Source organism: Elephas maximus, chromosome 25 (genome assembly GCF_024166365.1).
Source record: "Elephas maximus indicus isolate mEleMax1 chromosome 25, mEleMax1 primary haplotype, whole genome shotgun sequence".
Taxonomy (NCBI): domain Eukaryota; kingdom Metazoa; phylum Chordata; class Mammalia; order Proboscidea; family Elephantidae; genus Elephas; species Elephas maximus.
The window spans coordinates 48,043,128-48,062,423 of record NC_064843.1 but is presented as its reverse complement, the minus strand read 5'-3'; the positions used below and the strand labels follow the sequence as shown (position 1 = coordinate 48,062,423).

At 42.5% G+C, this 19,296-nt stretch overlaps 1 protein-coding gene across 9 annotated transcripts in view; it reads right to left on the bottom strand.

Annotated features, from left to right (window-relative positions):
* The window catches only part of PLCB4 (phospholipase C beta 4), a 446,434-nt gene that overhangs the window by 118,990 nt on the left and 308,148 nt on the right, over positions 1-19,296 (bottom strand). For all 9 annotated transcript variants that reach the window (XM_049869961.1, XM_049869962.1, XM_049869959.1 and 6 more), the window contains 2 exons: positions 4,196-4,275; positions 1,109-1,162 (listed from right to left, as the gene is read on the bottom strand). In XM_049869961.1, the coding sequence (XP_049725918.1) occupies positions 1,109-1,162; positions 4,196-4,275 (134 nt within the window). The remainder of the gene's footprint in view (positions 1-1,108; positions 1,163-4,195; positions 4,276-19,296) is intronic.

Below are 19,296 nucleotides of genomic sequence, written 5' to 3'. Positions count from 1 at the left end.
ATCACTGGAAGCAGAAAAGGGTTCGAAGTTTGCACAACAATGGTGGCTGTATTAGCAGGATACAGAGCAAATGACCCCAGACTGCTGGTTAGATGTGCTGTGATCATAATCAATGTGTTTCTACTTTGCTCATTTCCTGAATCTTTTTCTGGGAAGAAAATGCAGGACAGTGAGGTATGTAAAACATTTCTGTATGGCACACTACCGTGTGTGTTCTTGAATGTTCGGACTTCCTACTTGAATAGGTCAGGCTAAGTATTAAAGAATGCACATGGCTCACAGTCTCTTCATTCTTGATTCCATCTAAGCTCTACTACCTTTTTTCTTCGTCACTTTTACCTTGGGCAGGGTAAGGGAGGAAGTGACAGCTCTGAAGAGTGGGTACTATAGATATAACATACCTAAAGAGCAAGTAACAAGAAGCCAAAGCAAGAGCCCTATGTTCCCTGAGCACCAGAGCAGCAGCAAAGCCCAGAACGAGAATGTTCTGCCCAGAGGCATCAACTTTCTGAAGGCCAGTCCACAGCGCCTCCACTGCAGCACACCGTAAACCTGCCGCCACGGAGGGGATTCCGTCTCATGGCGACACCAGGTGTGCAGAGCAGAACTGCTCCATAGGGTCTTCAAGGCTGCAACCTTTGGGGAGCAGGTCACCAGGCCTTTCTTCATAACTGCTTCCGGGTGGGTTCGAACCATTGACCCTTCGGTTAGCAGTTGAGCGCTTAACCATTTCTGCCATCCAGGTACCCCCCTCAGCACACCACAAACGTCTTTAATTTTAGCTAATGGTTGCTCCGCATAAGTAGGCAAAAAAAAAAAAAAAATTTAAATTCTAAAAAGCCCACATATTGGAGGATTAAAAAAATACTACATTTTCATATACTCTTTATTTAATCCGTAGTTAACGCTACCTATTCTGAGAAAAAAAAAAAAAATCCCAGTTTCTTTCTTAAAAGATTTCAAGAAATTGAACACAGCATTTGATAAAGCAATCCAGAAACATCTCTCGTTCAAGCATTAACTAACAAGTACTTGTAAACAGCTCTCCCTACATCTAATATCATGACGGCTGATGAGTTATGAATAACACCAGGAACCGCTGACTTACCTCCTAACTGGAATTTTACCACTTGTGTTGGTCATAAATGCCAATTTCATCCAGCTGAAACAACAACAACAACAAGATTGTTTTAATGTTTCTTAGGAGGAACAGCTTCAGTCTGGCTAAGAACTAAAAAAGACCACAGAAAGTTCATTTAAACAAAGAACATTTATTCTGAGAACCAGAGACAATTATATTCTATAAGATAAATTTAGAGTTGCCAGATTTAGCAAACAAAATATAGGATTCCAAGTTAAATGCGAATTTCACATAAACAACAAAAAATTTTTCAGTATAAGTATGTCCCAAAGGCTTCATCCCACCTCAGTTGCTGACAAGTTGATTCCGAATCATAGTGACCCTGTGTATGTCGGAATAGAACTGTCCCCCATAGGGTTTTCAATTTTTCAAAACTAGATTGCCCAGCTTTTCTTCTGAGGTGCCTCCGGGTGGACTCGAATCTCTAACCTTTCAGTTAGCAGCCAAGTGCTTTAACAGTTTGTACACCCAGGGACTCCAAATACTGCATAAGTCAATAACAATAATAATAATAAACACCAAACCAACGGCTGTTGAGCTGATTCTGACTTATGGCGACCCCATGTGTGTCAGAGTAGAACTGCACTACATAAGGTTTTCAATGGCTGAGTTTTCAGAAGTAGATTGTCAGGCCTTTCTTCTGAGGTGCCTCTAGGTGGACTTGAACTTCCAACCTTTTGGTTAGCAGCCAAGTGCATTAACTGTACCACCCAAGGACCCTAAAACACATACTTATCCTAAAAAAGTACTTGTTTATCTGAAATTCACTGTGAACTGGGAGTCTTGTGTTTTATCTGGGAACCCTAAATGAATTAGAAAATTGAGGAAAACACTTCATCAGTGCTTACTTGGTGACTGGTCTTGTCCTTGGTTATTGCTATAAATAATATATTAAGGGAGTGAGGAGCACAAACACAGTGACATCAGCCAGCCTTGTCTTGAGGACCCATGAGGACTCCCAGCTCCCAGTGCTGCAAAGCACCGACCGAACAAGGACCTTCCTTAATTTCCAATGATAAGAGAAGTTCATAACTCCAACTGATGGTAAAGAACTCCTTGTTCTCAGGACACATGAGGTCCCAGAACTTTGACTTGTACTTTGGGGCTAAGACTGTCTTTAACTAATAACACCCTTTTCACTGTTTCCAGGAAATAACATAACCATCTGTAGAAAATGATTATTCTGTAGTTTCTGTCTTAAGAAGCCTATTTCCTAGAAGCACAAGTGGCCGCTTATTAAGACAATGTTTTCAGGACAAAGAATGAGGGAAGCAGATAGGGCAAGGAAACCAGGTAAGCAAAACTGTGGTCTCAGCTGGAGCTTTAGCTTGATCCCAGGGTCTCTGGAGTATGATTTGCACCAGAGTTGGTCTTGCTTTGAGCCAAGGGGGGGCCTCTTTGGCTGTGGGCTTCCCCCCCAGGGGTAGGGAGAAGTATAATCAGCTATGCGCAGTGGCTCCCTGTTAGCAAAGGGCAATTCTCTGGAGAAGTGGCAGCTCTTAGCCCTTGGTGGATTGATCCTCATAGCAGTGGGGGGGGGGGGGAAGGGGAGGGGTGTTTAACATCAGCTCCCTAAGGAACCCCTGGGTGGTGCAAATGGTTAGCACACTCGGCTGCCAACTGCAAGGTTGGAGGTTTGAATCCACCCAGAGGAGTTTCGGAAGAAAGGTCTGGCAATCTCCTTCTGAAAAATCACCCATTAAAATCCCTACGGAACACAGTTCTGCTGTGACACACGTTGGAGTCATCTTGAGTAGAAGTGGACTTGACAGCAATTGGGGGCAGAACACCAAAGGGTTCAGATAAGATCTACTGCCCAGATACCAGTATTTGGGTCAGCCAGCTATGACTGGGCAGTCTGAAAGTCTTTGTTCCTTTGGGACTCTTATCAGTGCCCAGAGTCAAAACATCAAAACACCTACTGGGTTTCTATCTAGCCAATCTCTCTATTTTCAAGAAAATATGTCACAGTAACTGTAACAGAAAAGGCCAGGTTACACAACAAATAGGGATATATAGCACTATTAATTTCCCCCTACTAAAAGGATGAAAAGGATTGGAAGGATACCATAAAAATCAAAATAGATAATACTGAATGAAGAATGACTAGGGACCAGGCTGAGCTAGATGCTTTATGTGATCTCACGTGATCTGCATGGTAGTTTTGCAAGATAGGTAGCCGGCATCATTTCAATTCCTATATGACCATGGCAAGGCACAAGGCTAAGAACATTGTTGAGGGTCACCCAGCAACTAAGTGGTGAAGCTGGGATTTATAGTCCAGAGCCCATGTCCATAAGCACCTGCCAAAGTGACTGGAAGCAAGGAATGAAGGAGCCTGAAGGAGCCCATTGCCTGGGCTGGGCCTGTTTTGAGTGATGCAGGCTTATCCCTGTAATTTCCCAATGTGGTGACCTTCGGTACCTCATCACTACCTGCCCTAGACCTGTTCTGGCAGATGGCCCCACATCTCCCCTGATGACTGCTTTTCAAACATGCTGACTGACATTCAGCTTTGGCTAGGATCCACCTGGATGACTTTCATGTCACCTTGAAGGTGTAACTAACTTGGGAAGGGTGAAAACCTATCCTGTAGGACCCCTCTGGATTCAGGATGCTGTAAGCTGGGGTAAAGACTGTTTTTCAATTTCAAAAGTACCTTTGGATCCCTGATTGTGGGCTAAGCAATAAGCACTATACTTGGGGTAACTATACTTGCCCTGCAGCACCCAGCTATGGACCTAGGCACTCAGGGGTATTTATCAGAAGACCCAGTCTGGGGATACAAAAGTCCCAAAGGACCTAAGTTACTAGCATCTTTTGCCATCAACTGTTCCTTGCACAGGGGTTTCTGGTGGTGGGTTCATCAGGCATGCTCTGCCCAGGAGGCATGAAGAGTACAGGTGAGTGATGGTCAACTCTTTCTCCAAGGTCAGAAGCATGGAGGGGAAGGTCAGCAGGAATCTGCCCTGTCACACACTTCAGCTTCATCTCCTAATCTGACCATTTGCTTGATGACAGCCAGGAACAAAGGGCAACGCAAACAAAACTCACTGTTTCTTGAGGCATGTCATTGGACTGACGTTGTTGGCCCTGAAGTTGTGTATGATTGATCGCAGGCCTTCTACCCATTGCTGAAAGAGAAAGGAAAAGTATTCTTGGTGAGCAAAGCTGGGGGAGCCAAACATGGTGGCTCTGATTAGGCTGCCTTTATCCATTTTGTGTAATAAAAATGTGAACACTTCCTTTGTGCCGTCTTGCCATACAGCCATCTACATTTTCCATGCTCATATTTTGCTCTTCACTAAACAGCTTTCATTTTTTCCATGAAGATAAATGTGGCATCTATAGTGTCATTAAACACTGGGTTGCTACAAAGGAATGCTGCTTACTGATGGATTTGTTAAGCTTTCTATTTGTAGCCTGTTTAAATTTAAGCCTTTTTTTTGGTCACTGGCAATCTTCATTATTTCTAAGTGACATTATACAACAAGGGGTGACATATCTAACATTCCCATTTTAGAGTATGAATGCATCCAGGTTCATCAGTTTTATTGGGCGACTCTGTTTCCATCTAAGAGATTGTTATGTATCTCACCTGTTTGTGTTTTTCAGTAAAACCTTAAAAAGTCAAATATTCCTTGACTGCCAGGGTACCCTGAGCACAGAGCAACGTGCCCACATAATTTCTGTATAAGGACTTGGACCTCTGTTGTAGCTCATACCATCGCTCCATGGATTTACAAGGAGAAGAGAAGAAATATTATGCATGGCAGTAAAGGAATTTGGGTCTCTAAAGGGCATTTTACTAGAAAAGGCTAGTTCGTGAAGTTAAGGCCAATCCTGCCCTTGAGTCAAAAAACAGATGCCAATGAATGTCATCCAAGTTGCTAAAATAATCACCCCCTTGGCAAAATGCTTCGCAGCAAATTGATAGTGCGGGTTAAACAGAACTCTGGCCCACAAATAAGCTGGTACTTTACCTTCCTAGGTTTATAGACTGACTCTGATGGCTCTGTGCCGAAGAAGGAAAATATTTTGGGATAAGTAGTAACATAGGTGTAAACCCTATGTACACCTCCAATACAGTAGCCGTAGCCACATGTGGATATTCAAATTTTAATTCAAGTTAAATTTTAAAAAAGCTCAGTGTCTTTTTTACACTAGCCAGACTTCGAGTGCTCAATAGCTCCATGTGGCTAGTGGCTACCAAATTGGACAGTGGAGATGAAGAACATGCCAGTCATGGCAGAAAGTCCTTTTGAACAGCACCGCACAGTACTACCAGGTTTAACGTGGTCAAGAGATTTAGTCCTTACAAGGGCCAGGATGATAACTGAATTCTAACAGAGTGTTTTCAACTCCCTCTTTGCGGAAGGGCCAACCTAGCAGCTTTCTGAGGCGAGACTTGGGCTATAAGGTAAATTGTCTTTCACAACTAGAAAAGGATGTTTTCCGAGGACTGGCAGCAAGCATGGTGGCTAAGTTAGGATTCTGAGGGAGGAGGAAGAAATGACAGGGTCGCATTAAAAGAAATGCCTCAATTATTTTTCAGCGTCAGATCTTACTTCCTCTGCCAGGCTAAATATGGACTCCAACTCCCGGAGGACTCTCACATGTCCTGTTATTGGTCTAACGAGCCATAAGCCCACACAGTTTCTCAAGAGCAGACAGAAGAAGCACAAATAATTTGGTTGGCATTAACTGGGAAGCATTTTCTCAACCTGAAGGGTTGTGATGTGTTCCAAAACACAAAGTCCATGGTTTCCCAGGGCCAAAGTGGACAAGTTTGGAAATTGTTCACAAGCTTCTGATGGTTCTCATTTAGTTGTTGCTACAAACAAATGACAGAGATACTGGGCTTTGAGTAGGCTTCAATGACTTTCATCCACTTTTTGTGAAAATACAGTGCCGGTAAAGAACCTTGTTTATCGTGACAGAAAGATCATGGAGAGGGACCTTTGGGGTGATCACCTCAGTGACAGTGGCCATGCTTTAGTTGGTAGGAAACACCACTGGAATCCTCATAATCCCCAAAGCGCCCTGAGAGGGACGATGCCACTTCTCCTCAGGACGATGAACGTGAGCTCAAGAGTCTTGCCCAAGGTGACAGAGCACATGGCAAAGGACAGAGAAACACTCAGAGCTGTCTGTCCTTCAGGTCTGTGATATTGTCTCTCCACTGCTGCCCCATACCTCTCCCTCTATGACGAGTAAACGTTCCACGAGATTTTCTCTTATTTTTCATGTGCGTGTTTAGTATAATAAGGTGGAAAGGCTGCAGGAAAAATGCTAAGTGCTTTTCTGTTTTGTTTTGCCTTTTTTAAAACATAAAAGAGATGAAATGCCAGCAGGTGTCAGTAGAACCCTAGAGTTTAGTTGGAAAGTTACGCTAGGTGTGAACTAGATGCGTGTAACAACTTTTTAAAATGCTTTTCAGATCAACAAAAGCCAGAAATGTGACTTAGGTGTTTTTCTGAATCGCTGAGAATAAGCATGTACGTTAATCATCTGCATAATTTCCAAGGGGGTGCATCTTTGAGCCTCAGGGCTTGTACACTTCTGGAAGGATCATTTCTATGACACTTGATGGTGAGTGGTTTAGAGCTCTGTGGCTGCTAACCAAAAGATCAGCAGTTTGAATCCACCAGCCACTCCTTGGAAACCCTATGGAGCAGTTTTACTCTGTCCTATAGGATCGCTATGAGTCAGAATCAACTCGAGGGCAACGGGTTTGGTTTGATGGTGACACTCTGGAAACCCTGGTGGCATAGTGGTTAGGAGCTATGGCTGCTAACCAAAAGATTGGCAGTTCTAATCAACCAGGTGCTCCTTGGAAACCGTATGGGGCAGTTCTACTCTGTCCTGTAGGGTTGCTATGAGTTGGAATTGACTCGACAGCAATGGGGCAATGGGTGGATGACACTCTAATGCTATGATCATACACACCAGCAACTGTCCTCTGACCCTGCCGTCCTGAGTGAAACGGGGCAGCTACATGATGGAGAAGCTGAACTGCAAGATCAAGTCCAGATGTCCAGATCAGCTCATCTCCCCGCTCTCTCAGCTGGTTCTTATTGTTGTTCTCTCATTTTTAAATCTTTTCTAATTCTATCTAAGTTACCTAAATTCACTTAAAACTTATTTCAGCCTTTCTAAGGAGAAGAGAAAAAAAGATCCTTCAAGGGACACATAAGGGCTTGTGCTAGATTGCTTAGGGGGCTTGGGGAAAGGAATGGGAGGCTGCCGCTAATTCTCAAATGTTGACTTCTCACCAGCCCTCCTTAAACTTATTTCTGCCATGCAGACAGTGCACAGCGCCCAGGGAAATGGCAGGTCTCGCCCTTTATCCATCTCCTTTGCCTCTAGAACATCGGGATACCCTTCCCATGAAGAAAAAATTATAGTCCCATCGATATAATAATACTAAGTCAAAAATACTTGAATTTACATTGAATAGATGTTCTCATTTTTTTCCCTTTAAAACATTTTTTAGTTTTTTTTTTCAGGTTATAAAAGCAGTATTAAAATGCCCTTTGTAGCAAAATGTAAAGCAAAAAAGTAGAAAGCAAAAATAAAGATCACCTCAAATCCCATCATTATATTAAGAGACAGCCCCTGAGAACACTGTGCTATCTATATATAAATACAGATATAAATACATATATTTGTATCTAGCCTTTTCCTATGCACACATAGATCTGCCATCCTATAATAACCAGCTCCATTGCTAATCAGTCAGCACCACTTTAGGGATAGAGTTCTTGTTCCCTATCTCTAGATTTTGTTCCAAAAGCATTCTCTTTAGTCTTTAGTCAAAGATGCATATTTTCAAAGCAAAAAGTAACAGAGACCCTGTGGCACTCCCCACGTTTGCCATATAATTTTCTGCAAGGGGAGAACTCTCGCATCCTCTTTAATCTTTTGGTGTTTGGCTCTTTGTTTTCAGAAAGGAAGCTACTGCTGGAGATGGTAGAAGCATCTGCTCAAAAGTTAACTAGAGATTTGGACTCAAAGTGTGGTCCAGAGACCGCAGTATTAGCATCACTGGGGAACTTGTTAGAAATGCAAATTCTCAGGCCCCACCTCTGAAATCAATCTCTAGGGTTGGGAACCAGAAATCTGTGCTTGAATAAGCCTCCTAGGCGATTCTTTTGCAAACTTCTGTTTAAGAAGCACTATTCTAAACCCGCCCATGGTACTCAAAGGAGTGTCTCCTGGACAAGAAACTCAGCATCTCCTGGGAGCCTGTTAGAGAAGCAGCATCATAGGTCTTGTCCCAGACCCTGTGAATCAGAATCTGCATTTTAACAAGGTCCCCAGGTGAGTCATGTAGACGCTGGAGTTTGAGAAGTACTGGTCTAGATGAATGGCTCCTTCCCAACTTGGAGAGTCTCCTTCCATCACCCACCTACATGATCTGTGTTTGATTTCCCAAGGGAGCTGATGGTTTCCTGCAGAGCCCTCACGAATCCTGGGCCAAATAAATCCATATTAATCAGAATGGCAATTCCGGCCAGCACATTTAGGGGACTGAACTTCCTATTTCTTGCATGCGGAAACAAGATGCTGTAGACAGTGACTTGCACCCTCCCTATGTCTGAGCTCTAGGAATAACTGATGGGATGGGGCCATCTAAAATATTTCAAACATGAGAACTTTCTGGCACCTGTAACTCATAAATCTTAGTTTTTTTCTTTTTTTTTTTTTTTAAGTAAATGGGGATAATAAAAAGTCAGGGCATATTTCAGGGCTATTTCTAAGGTGCCTAATGGCTTTATCAAGTAATTAGTTTTCATCTGCTCAAATAGGTAAGTCAGGAATTTCTATAATTTGAAATACAGCTTTCGACCCCGTTGCACTATAGTCTAAAGGACATTCAAGGTGGGAAATAAGCCTCTTCTCCAAGCACTTGGGGAAATGAGGAAGCTTTTTGAGTAAAGATTTCCACAGGTGCTTAGGATATAAAATTGCAACATTTTCCAAATCTTCAGATGAATAATATTTAGTGGAGTTACTGCATCTTTATATTAAACTAGAATCTTAGAGAGCCAGTGGCTAGGATTCCAAAGTAAATAGATACTGTAGGTGGAACCCCAACGTGTTTTCTCTCATGGGTCTATACAAGCAAGGTGAATGAAATCGTTTCATTTCAGTTGGCATTAAATTGTCAATATTTAACTTTGAGGGCAGGCCAAGGGGAAGACATTTCCAGCTGGTACATGTTTAAAAGAAAACTCTGTGGATAGCAGATAGTGTCTAGTAGGGCTGAGCCCCTGCTGTGGACTCCCTGGGTGATGCAAATAATTAACGAGCTTGGCTGCTAACCGCACGGTTGGAAGTTCCAGTCCACTGAGAAGTGCCCCAAAGGAAAAGCCTGGTGATCCACTTTAAAAAATCAGCCATTTAAAACCCTATGGTCCACATGAGGTCACCAGGAGTTAGAATCAGGGTTGACTTGAGGGCAACTGGTACAGCCCCACAGTATATTAAGATCACCTGGGGGAGCTTATAAGCAATTTCAGAAGCCTGGATCCCACCCTAATTCACTTATTCTGGCAGTGGTTGAGCTATTGATCTATTTGCTTAAACAGTGCAGATAATTCTAACATGACCTACAATGGAGGGCCACGGAGCCAGATGATGTGGCCTATGTAGAGTTTAGGCCAGTGCTTCTCAAGCCTTAGTGAGCACTTGAATCACCTGGGGATTTGGGGACACTCCAGAGTGGGATTCAGTAACTCTGGTGGCAGCTGAGATTCTCCATTTCTAATAAGATCCTAAGAGACGCCACATAGGCATTTGGGCTTGTTAGATTTTTATGCCCTGTTCACTCAAGAGCGGCAGGGCTTGTACATTATTTCTAGGCAAATCACATATCTTGGATACCACCAAGTCCGCCCATTAAAAAGCATTATTCCAGTGATTCTCAAAGTGTGGTCCCCCTGATCAGCAGTATCAGCCTCACATGGGACCTTATTAGGAATGCAAATTCTCGGGCCCCATCCCAGTCCTACAGAACCAGCAACTCTGGGAGCAGGGGGACTAACACTCGGGGGTTTAACAAGCCCTCCAGGTGATTCCGACGCACCAACCACTACATGACGCTAATGTCAAAGAATGTGGTGCTAATCAGAGACGAAGATAATTTAAGTGGGTGTGGAGGTGGCCTCTAGAGAATAGCTTTGTCTTGTTTTGTTTTGAATCAGCTTTATTGAGGTATAATTTATATATAATATATGGCCTATGGGTTTTTGATTACATTTTTTCAATTGCTAACTCATATCCTTAGGGTGAGTACTATCAGTTGGGGCAATTCAAATTTTAAATCCTTATTCCCAGGTGTCATGGGCTGAATTTTGTCCCCCCCCCCAAAGAAAGTGTCAACTTGGCTAAGCCTTGATTCCCAGTATTGTGTGACTTTCCACCATTCTGTGATCTGATATGACTTTCCTGTGTGTTGTAAATCCTGCCTCTGTGATGATAATGAGGTGGAATTAGTGGCACTTATGTTAATGAGGCAGGACTCAATCTACATTTTGTCTAAAGCCAATCTCTTTTGAGATATAAAAGAGAGAAGCAAGCAGAGAGGCAGAAGGACCTCATACTACCAAGAAAGATGCACCAAGAGCGTAGCACCTCCTTTGGACGTGGGGTCCCTGTGCAGAGAAGCTTCTTGACTAGGGGAAGAATGATGACAAGGACCTTCCTCCAGAGCTGGCAGAGAGAGAAAGCCCTCCGCTGGAGAAGACACCCTGAATGTGGAGTTCTAACCTACTAGACTGTGAGAATAAACTTCTGTTTGTTAAAGCCATCCACCTGTGGTATCTCTGTTATAGCAGTACTAGATGACTATGACACCAGGGTTTAAATAAATAGACACATGCACAGGCAGTACTGTGTGTGCTGATGTACTTTCAAGAAAGTTACAGGCATTATAAAAGCAATGCAGGCAGCCAAAGAGAGGCTGGCTAAAAGGATGTTGCACAGCTGCAGAAAATCCAGGGGCTGGTGGTGTTCCAGGATCCCATTAGGTAGCAGAGAGATGGCCCTAGGGAAGTCTATTAGAGATAACAGCACCTCCATCTTCCCCAAAAGAGATATGTGCAAAGCCAGGACAGTCCTGGCTTAGAAGGCCTTGGAGCCTTGGGAGGACACTTACTAATTAGCTACAAGAAACAAGACATATGACCAAGAACCAATGGTGCTGCTACTCTCTGCTTTCAGCCAAGATCCATCAGACATTAGCAATGATATCCCTCCTTCCACATCCTCTTCTGAATCTGGCTTGAATTTCTGGTAGTTCCCTGTTGGTGCACTGCTACAACCATTTTTGAATTATCTTCAGCATAATTTTACTTGCATGTGATAGTAATGATATTGTTTGATAATTCCGCATTTCTTTGTATCACCTTTCTTTGGAATAGGATCTCTTCCAGTCGGTTGGCCAGGTATCTGTCTTCCAAATTCCTTGGTGTAGATGAGTATTTCCCACACTGTACTCATTTGCTGAAACATCTCAGTTAGTATTCTGTCAATTCCTGGAGCCTTGTTTTTAGCCAGTGCCTTCAGTGCAGCTTGGACTTCTTCCTTCAATACCATTGGTTCTTGCTGTTACAAACCAGGGGCCTAAGCCATTAAAGGCTTCTTTCTCACTTCATTAGTCCTACTACTCCAAGGAAACCTCATGATGCAGGTGACAAAACTCTCTTGAAAACACCAGCAAAACTTCCTCTAGCATGTCTGCTCTTGAACATGCATTTTGACAAGGAGCCGCACTATTCAATAGTCCAGCCCTAAGAAAAATGACGGTAAAAATCCAGATTTGACAAGAAAGACACGAACCTTCAAAAGAAAACAAAGGCAGACATTCACAGAACATACTATAGGGGTTAGAGAATACAAAAACAGTGACACAGGGGCTAGGGCTGGTCCTGCTGATAAGCCCAGGAGGACCTTCAAATAGTGCCTGGTCTTCTTCACGCTGTATGATCCATAACAGGTCACTTGACACACAGGTTTTCTCTGAGAACATATGTAAAACAAATTCATTGTCTCTTCCCCTTCTACCCCCAGATAGCCAGACCCTCTATTCCTGATAATACTATCATCATACTCCTAGTTAATCAGACTTAAAATCCATCTCTACCTTAAAATTCTCCTCTAAATTCTTTCATCCAGCAACAAACTTTCTGAATATCACATTCAAATGTTTCTTAGGTCTTTCCACCTTGTGTAACTGGTTGAAGCCAAGAACAACGATTTTCTTGTATTCCATCCCAGTGTTCTCACACTTCAATGAGAATAGGAATTATCTAGGCATCTTGTTCAAATGCAGGTTGTGATTCTGCATTTCTCACAAGTTCCCAGGTGATGATGGTGATGGTCCGTGGACCACACTTTGGGTAGCAAGACTCACGCCCACCTATCACTACCATATGTTAATCTTCTTAGGATATAAAGATCATCATACCTTTCCCACAACCCAAGCCACGACCTCCCAAGACCTCCCTAGGATATTCAGGTCAGGTTCCAAGCATTTTAACTGGGTACTCAAAGCAGACCACAGCCTTACTCTAACTTTTCAGTTTCCCAACAAAAAATGTTCATGCCAGTCTCCTCACTGGGCCTAACTCTGCGTACTTTTCAGCTTCTGAATCTTCGCTTGTGTTCTAACTTCCATCTGCACAGCCTTCCTCTTTCTAGGGACTGTCCAAAATGGACATGACCATAAGGTAAGCCAACATGCCACCCCTCTTCTGGGCACAATATTGCACTTTTCTTTTAATAGAACTGCTTCTCTCCCCTCCTCTCTCCAACCACAGAGTCATGTGTACTAGTAGTTTGCCTAGCTGGCATCAGGGATGGTGATGTGGTGCAAGTTAGGCTAACCTAAGGTCATTCCATGGGACTTTCAAGTGTCCTGTCAAAGCAACTAACCTGTAAGGACATCTGTATCCCCCTTGGCACAGGTGTTTTTTTTTTTTTTTTTTTTGGTAGAAATTCCTTACTTCTTAGGACAAAGTGACTGCAGTGGTTACATGATACAATTTCCTTCTTTTACAAATCAGGATAAGAGGGCCCATAGGATTGAAATGATTTTCCCAAGTTTAGAATTCATCAAATCAGAATTCTTGGATGACTAGCTGAACAAGGAATAAAAGAACAAACTGGCATCTTCATTTAAAATGCCAATGAGATAAATACATTAAATCGATACTAGCATTTACCTTAGTGCAAGTCCATTTAATCAAGTACCTTCATGCTGTATGCTCGCTCATGTTTAGGACTAAGGTGCTAAATGATCCATAGAGATCTTTGCCATTTGGCACACATAGCGGTTTTTTTTTTTAAGGAATTATTTGTCAACATTTTAACATCAGCAAATTTTAGGTAAAAATTCACATTTCCGGTATCTCATGGAAAAACAATGACAACACCATCAACAATCTGGCAACCACAGGCCCATGTTTCAATAGTTTGAAAACTGGCTGGAAGTAAGTGGATGCTGCCCCCTTAGGTAGACAATTTGCTAACATCCACACCAGCCCGTTTCTCCTCACCTGGCACTGTTTAATTGCTCACACCTTCCTGGCTCTAAAAAACTAAGGCTTTGATGATGCACAAATGAAGACACAATTTCAGAGTTCTGAGAGAGCTGTCGTGGAAGAGATGCTGAAGGACTGGGTTCTGAGACAGGCGGTCTTGAAAGAGCAGAATGGGAACCCAGAGAACAGGGGAGGATGAAGAAGATACAAGGGAGCTGTGGGAGCCCTGGTGGTGCAGTGGTTAAGAGCTTGGCTGCTAACCAAAAGGTTGGCAGTTTGAATCCACCAGCCACTCCTTGGAAACCCTATGGGGCAGTTCTACTCTGTCCTATAGGGTCGCTATGAGTCAAAATTGACTCGACAGCAAAAGGTTTGGGTTTTTTTGGTTTGGTGGGAGGCCCAGGAGACAAATGTCACCTACTTCACAGATTCCCTTAGGAACACAGTCCTCCTAAGGCCAGAGTTGGATGGTCTCTAAATTCAACCCGGCAGTGAACACTGTTACCTTTATTGGGCATGTAGCAAATACCTAGGGGGGATGGGGCATGTAGAGCTTAAGAACACACAACCACTTGTCTGCTCTGATTCACAGCTCTGTCCTCAAGACAGTTTTCTAATGTCCCTCACCTATTTATTTCCAGTGAATGTAGAACAGTTTAAAAAAAGAAAAACAATACAAGAAAATACTAATTTTCCAACTTGGAAACATAAAAAAAAAATCATCCGACACTTGAGCCATAAAAAAATGTGAGGCAATGTGGGGAAGAAACTTTCATCACTTAATATACTGGGGCTTTTTGATTGACAGGAAGTTCAGATTTATAATTTAGCTACTTTTGAACGCAGCTGATATCAGGTCTGGTAAGCCTGGGTGAGCTAATGCAAGTTCTTCAAGGCTTCCACAAGAAAAAAACAAAACAAGCCCATTGCCATAGAGTCAATTCCGACTCCTGGCGACCCTACAGGACAGAGTAGAATTGCCCCACAGGGTTTCCGAGGATCGGCTAGGTAGATTTGAACTGCTAACCATTTGGTTAACAGTCAAGTTTTTAACCACTGTACCACCAGGGGTCCTCTGCAAGAAAAGCAGGGTATAAACGTTAGTTATTGAGCTTTTCCACATGGCAGTGATTCTCAAACTTGAGTGTGCCTCAGAATCACCTGGAGGGCTTGTAAAACTCAGAGTTTCTGATTTTTAGGTACAGTGAAAAACTGCATCTCTAACAAGTTCCCAAAGGAGCCCTGGTGGCACAGCGGTTAGGAACTTGGCTGCTAAGGTTCAAAACCACCAGCCCCTCTGCAGGAGAAGCATGTGGCAGTCTACTTCCATAAGATTACAGCCTTGGGAACCCTGTGATGAGGCTCTACTCTGCCCTAAGGCCTCGCTGTGAGTTTGAATCGACTCAATGCCAACAGGAACAAGTTTCCAGGTGCTGCTCAAAGTGCTGGTCTGGGGACCACACTTTCGGAACTGCTGCCAAGTGTAATAGAATTAAAACCGTGTTTCAAGAATACCATTTTAACACATGGTTCTTTTAAACAAATGTATTTCTGGGGTCATAGAAACCAGTTCACTTTAAAATACTGTTTTTCGTTGTTTTATTTCAGTGAATTCTAATCAGTGGCTAGGCAAGTACAACGGATAGGTCTATAAAAAACAGGCAAAACAATGATTGTGAGGATGGAACAGGGTCGGGCGGTGCTTCATTCATTCTGTGGTACACAGGGTCGCTATGAGTCAGAACTGACTCGATGGCACCTAACAACAACAACAAGTCTATGGGTGTCCCTGGGTGGTGGAAACACTAACAGAAAAGGTTGCCAGTTTGAATCCATATAGGGGCGTCTTGGAAGAAAGGCCTGGCGATCTGTTTCTGAAAGGTGAAAGCCTTGAAAACCCCACAGTTCTTCTCTGCAACACACGGGGCCGCCAAGAGTTGGAACTGGCTCCATGGCAGTTGGCAGTGATGGTGACAGGTCAATGCGTATGCTGCTGTCAAGTTGATAAAAATTTGTTTGGGTTCCACAGTCGTGATTTTTGGTCTATTCATACGCTAAACCAGTGGGTCTCAAACTTTAGCTGCATTAGAATCACACTTGCTAAAAAAGACTCTGGGCTCTACACCCCCAGTTTCAGATTCTTTAAGTCTGTGATAATTTCCTTTTCTAAGAAGCCCCCAGGTAATACTGATGCCTCTGATGTGATCCTTTCTGAATAGCATTGTGCTAACATATTACTAGGGGAACTAGTGGGGTGGAGGAGGGGCGGTGGGAGGCTTTGCAGGGTATTAGCACAGATAGTAGATAAAACCAAACCCCTTGCCAGGGAGTTGATTTTGACTCATCGTGACCCTATAGGACAGAGTCAGAACTGCCTCATAGGGTTTCCAAGGAGCAGCTGGTGGATTCTAACTGCCAACCTTTTTGGTTAGCAGCTGAGCTCTTAACTACTATGCTACCAGGGCTCCAGAAAGTAGGCAGGATTGACTAAATACAGAACTTGCTTTTTTTTTTTTTTTTAAAAAAAAAAGAAAGGATAAAATCCTTCTCCAGGAACCAGGGGAGTAAACCAACTCACAGCAACCCTATAGTCTTCTACTCAACATAATTTCAACTTCAGCAAAGCAATTTTGACATTCAACTCCATTTGTTAAAACAAGATTTTATTACCTGTAATAAATCGCCTGACTTTATCTCCTTGTATACAGACAGAACACTTAACATTTTTGTCACTTAATTTCTACAGTAGTTATTCATACACTTACTTAACGATTGGGTTATAAAGCATAATTTGTGGAGTTCACCAAATACGTACAACATGCTTAAAGTATAACGAGCAGACTGGAAATTGTCTAAACTCAACCTGAATCTTTGCATTTTGAACCTCATCACAACAGCTTATTTTTGTAGTCAAAGGAAAATTAAACTTGATATAAAATACCAGGCTTATTTGTGCAGTTGTTTTTTTTTTTAATTAAAGGTTGCTTTTTTTTTCAATCTTATGTTCAGTCAACCTGTGACTTGGGTGTGCTGTGCAGTGCTAGCTGTAACTTAATGAAAACCATCTGACCTCCCTTCAACTCGCTGGGAATCCTCCCCAGCTAGCCGCATTCTGAGAGAGAAAAAAAACTCGAGAGAAACCGGAGTCACTTTTCTAACCAAAGACAGTCAATACAATGCCCGGCATTAAGATATTTGTAGAGTTTATGGTAAAATGGTGGGCAGAGAGATGAGGGTGATGCAGGAAAAAGAAAAGCTTTATTACAGTTTAGAAAAAGTAGGAGAATGCCTTGCTCACGTTGCCACCTTTATTCATGGGAGCTCTGAGCTACATGACCCACCCAAACCCAGTGCATCACACATAGGACTAAACTATTACCTAAAAGCATATTGGGTTTGGGATAAAAGTGGCAGCAATTTGTTACCAGTTCTTTTTAACAGAGAGTTTTGGAGAGGAAATGAGAGCTAAATTTTCTAACTGGAATGGCAGGAGGGACTGAGGTAATCAGAGCATAATGATCTAAATTGGAAAGAGGCCAAGACACCAGGGTTAAAACCTGCAGTCTTGTCATGGATTCTTAGTAACAGCCCCATTCCATCCTGAAAAGTCACTCTAAAAATACCACCATGGAATCCCAGATCTTTTTGTTCCCTTTAGACTATCATGGAAGAACTTTGCTCAGTCTTCTTGTCAAAAAGATCGTTTTCCTTGCTTTTATTAAACTGTAAAAATTGAGGTGTACAGCATTAAGGGCTGTGCTTATCTATCTGCCTGGGTTAGAGATTATTGGCTGAGTCAACAGGTTTTTATTGGGCACTTATTAAATGTTGAAGACTGACTGTTCTAGATGTTGAGGAAACAGCAGCGAGCAGAACACTGCCCTCATGTGGCGGGAGGAAGACAGCAAATGAGTAAATGAATATATTGATGTAAATAGTGGTGTTATGAAGAAAAATAACAGTATAACAGGTTAGGAAGTGCTGAAGGGTGGAAAGACAGGGAGCTCCTGCTAAAGTAATATTCCAGAACAGACCTGGGAAACACAAGGGAGAAAGCTCTCCATGTACCTGGGATACGTGTGTGTTCCAGGTAGAGGGAACAGAGAACGCCAAATCCCTGAGGCCAAAGGTAGCGCACGGGAGGAAGGAGTGAGAAACGGAGGGGAGGATTGTATCTTGTAGGGCGTTGTAGGCCATGGAGAACTGAGAACAGTAGAGTGATGCCATATGAATTACATTTTTAAAAGGTTTCTTAAAAATACATGTATATATAACACATTAGCCATTTCAACCATTTTCAAATGAGTGTTTAATACTGACTCTTAACTAAACAATGCCTTCAGTGCAGCTTGGACTTCTTCCTTCAGTACCATCAGTTCCTGATCATATGTTATCTCCTGAAATGGTTGAACGTCAATCAATTCTTTTTGGTATAGTGACTTCCATCTTCTTTTGATGCTTCCTGCCTTGTTCAATATTTTCCCTGTAGAATCCTTCAGTATTGCCACTCAAGGCTTGAATTTTTTCTTCAGTTCTTTCAGTTTGAGAAATGCTGAGCGTGTTCTTCTCTTTTGGTTTTCCATCTCCAGGTCTTTGCACATGTCATCATACTACTTTGTCTTCTCCAGCGCCCCGTGAAATCTTCTGTTCGGCTCTTTTACGTCATCTTTTTTTCCTTTCACTTTAACTCCTCACATCCAAGAACAAGTTTCAGAGTCTCTTCTGACATCTAGTTAGGTCTTTTCTTTCTCTCCTGTCTTTTTAATGATCTCTTGTTTTCTTCATGTATGATGTCCTTGATGTCATTCCACAACTTGTCTGGTCTTCAGTCATTAGTGTTCAGCGTGTCAAATTTATTCTTGAGATGGTCTCTAAATTCAGGTGGGATATACTCAAGGTCATAGTTTGGCTCTTGTTGACTTGTTCTAATTTTCTTCAGTTTCAGCTTGAATTTGCATATGAGTAATTGATGGTCTGATCTGCAACTGGCCCCTGGCCTTGTTCTGACTGAGGGTACTAAGCTTTTCCATCATCTTTTTCCATAGATGTAGTTGATTTGATTCCTTTGTATTCCATCTGTTGAGGTCTACATTTATAATCACCATTCATGCTGGTGAGAAAAGGCATTTGCAATGAAGAAGTCACTGGCCTTGCAAAATTCAATCACTCAATCTTTGGTATCATTTCTGTCACCAAGGCCATATTTTCCAACCACCAATCTTTCTTCTTTGTTTCCAACTTTGGAATTTCAATGACCAGTAATTATCAGTGCATCCTGATTGCACGTTCGATCAATTTTAGTCTGCAGAAGTGGGTAAAAACCTTCAATTTCTTCATCTTTGGCCTTAGTGGGTGGTGCGTAAATTTGAATAATAGTCATATTAACCCTGAGGACTAAGGTGCGCCTGACTCAAGCCATGGTGTTTTCATTTGCCTCATACACATGTGAAAGCTGGACAATGAATAAGGAAGACCGAAGAAGAACTGACACCTTTGAATTATGGTGTTGGTGAAGAATGTTGAATATACCATGGACTGCCAAAAGAAGGAACAAACCTGTCTTGGAAGAAGTACAACCGGAACACTCCTTAGAAGCAAGGATGGTGA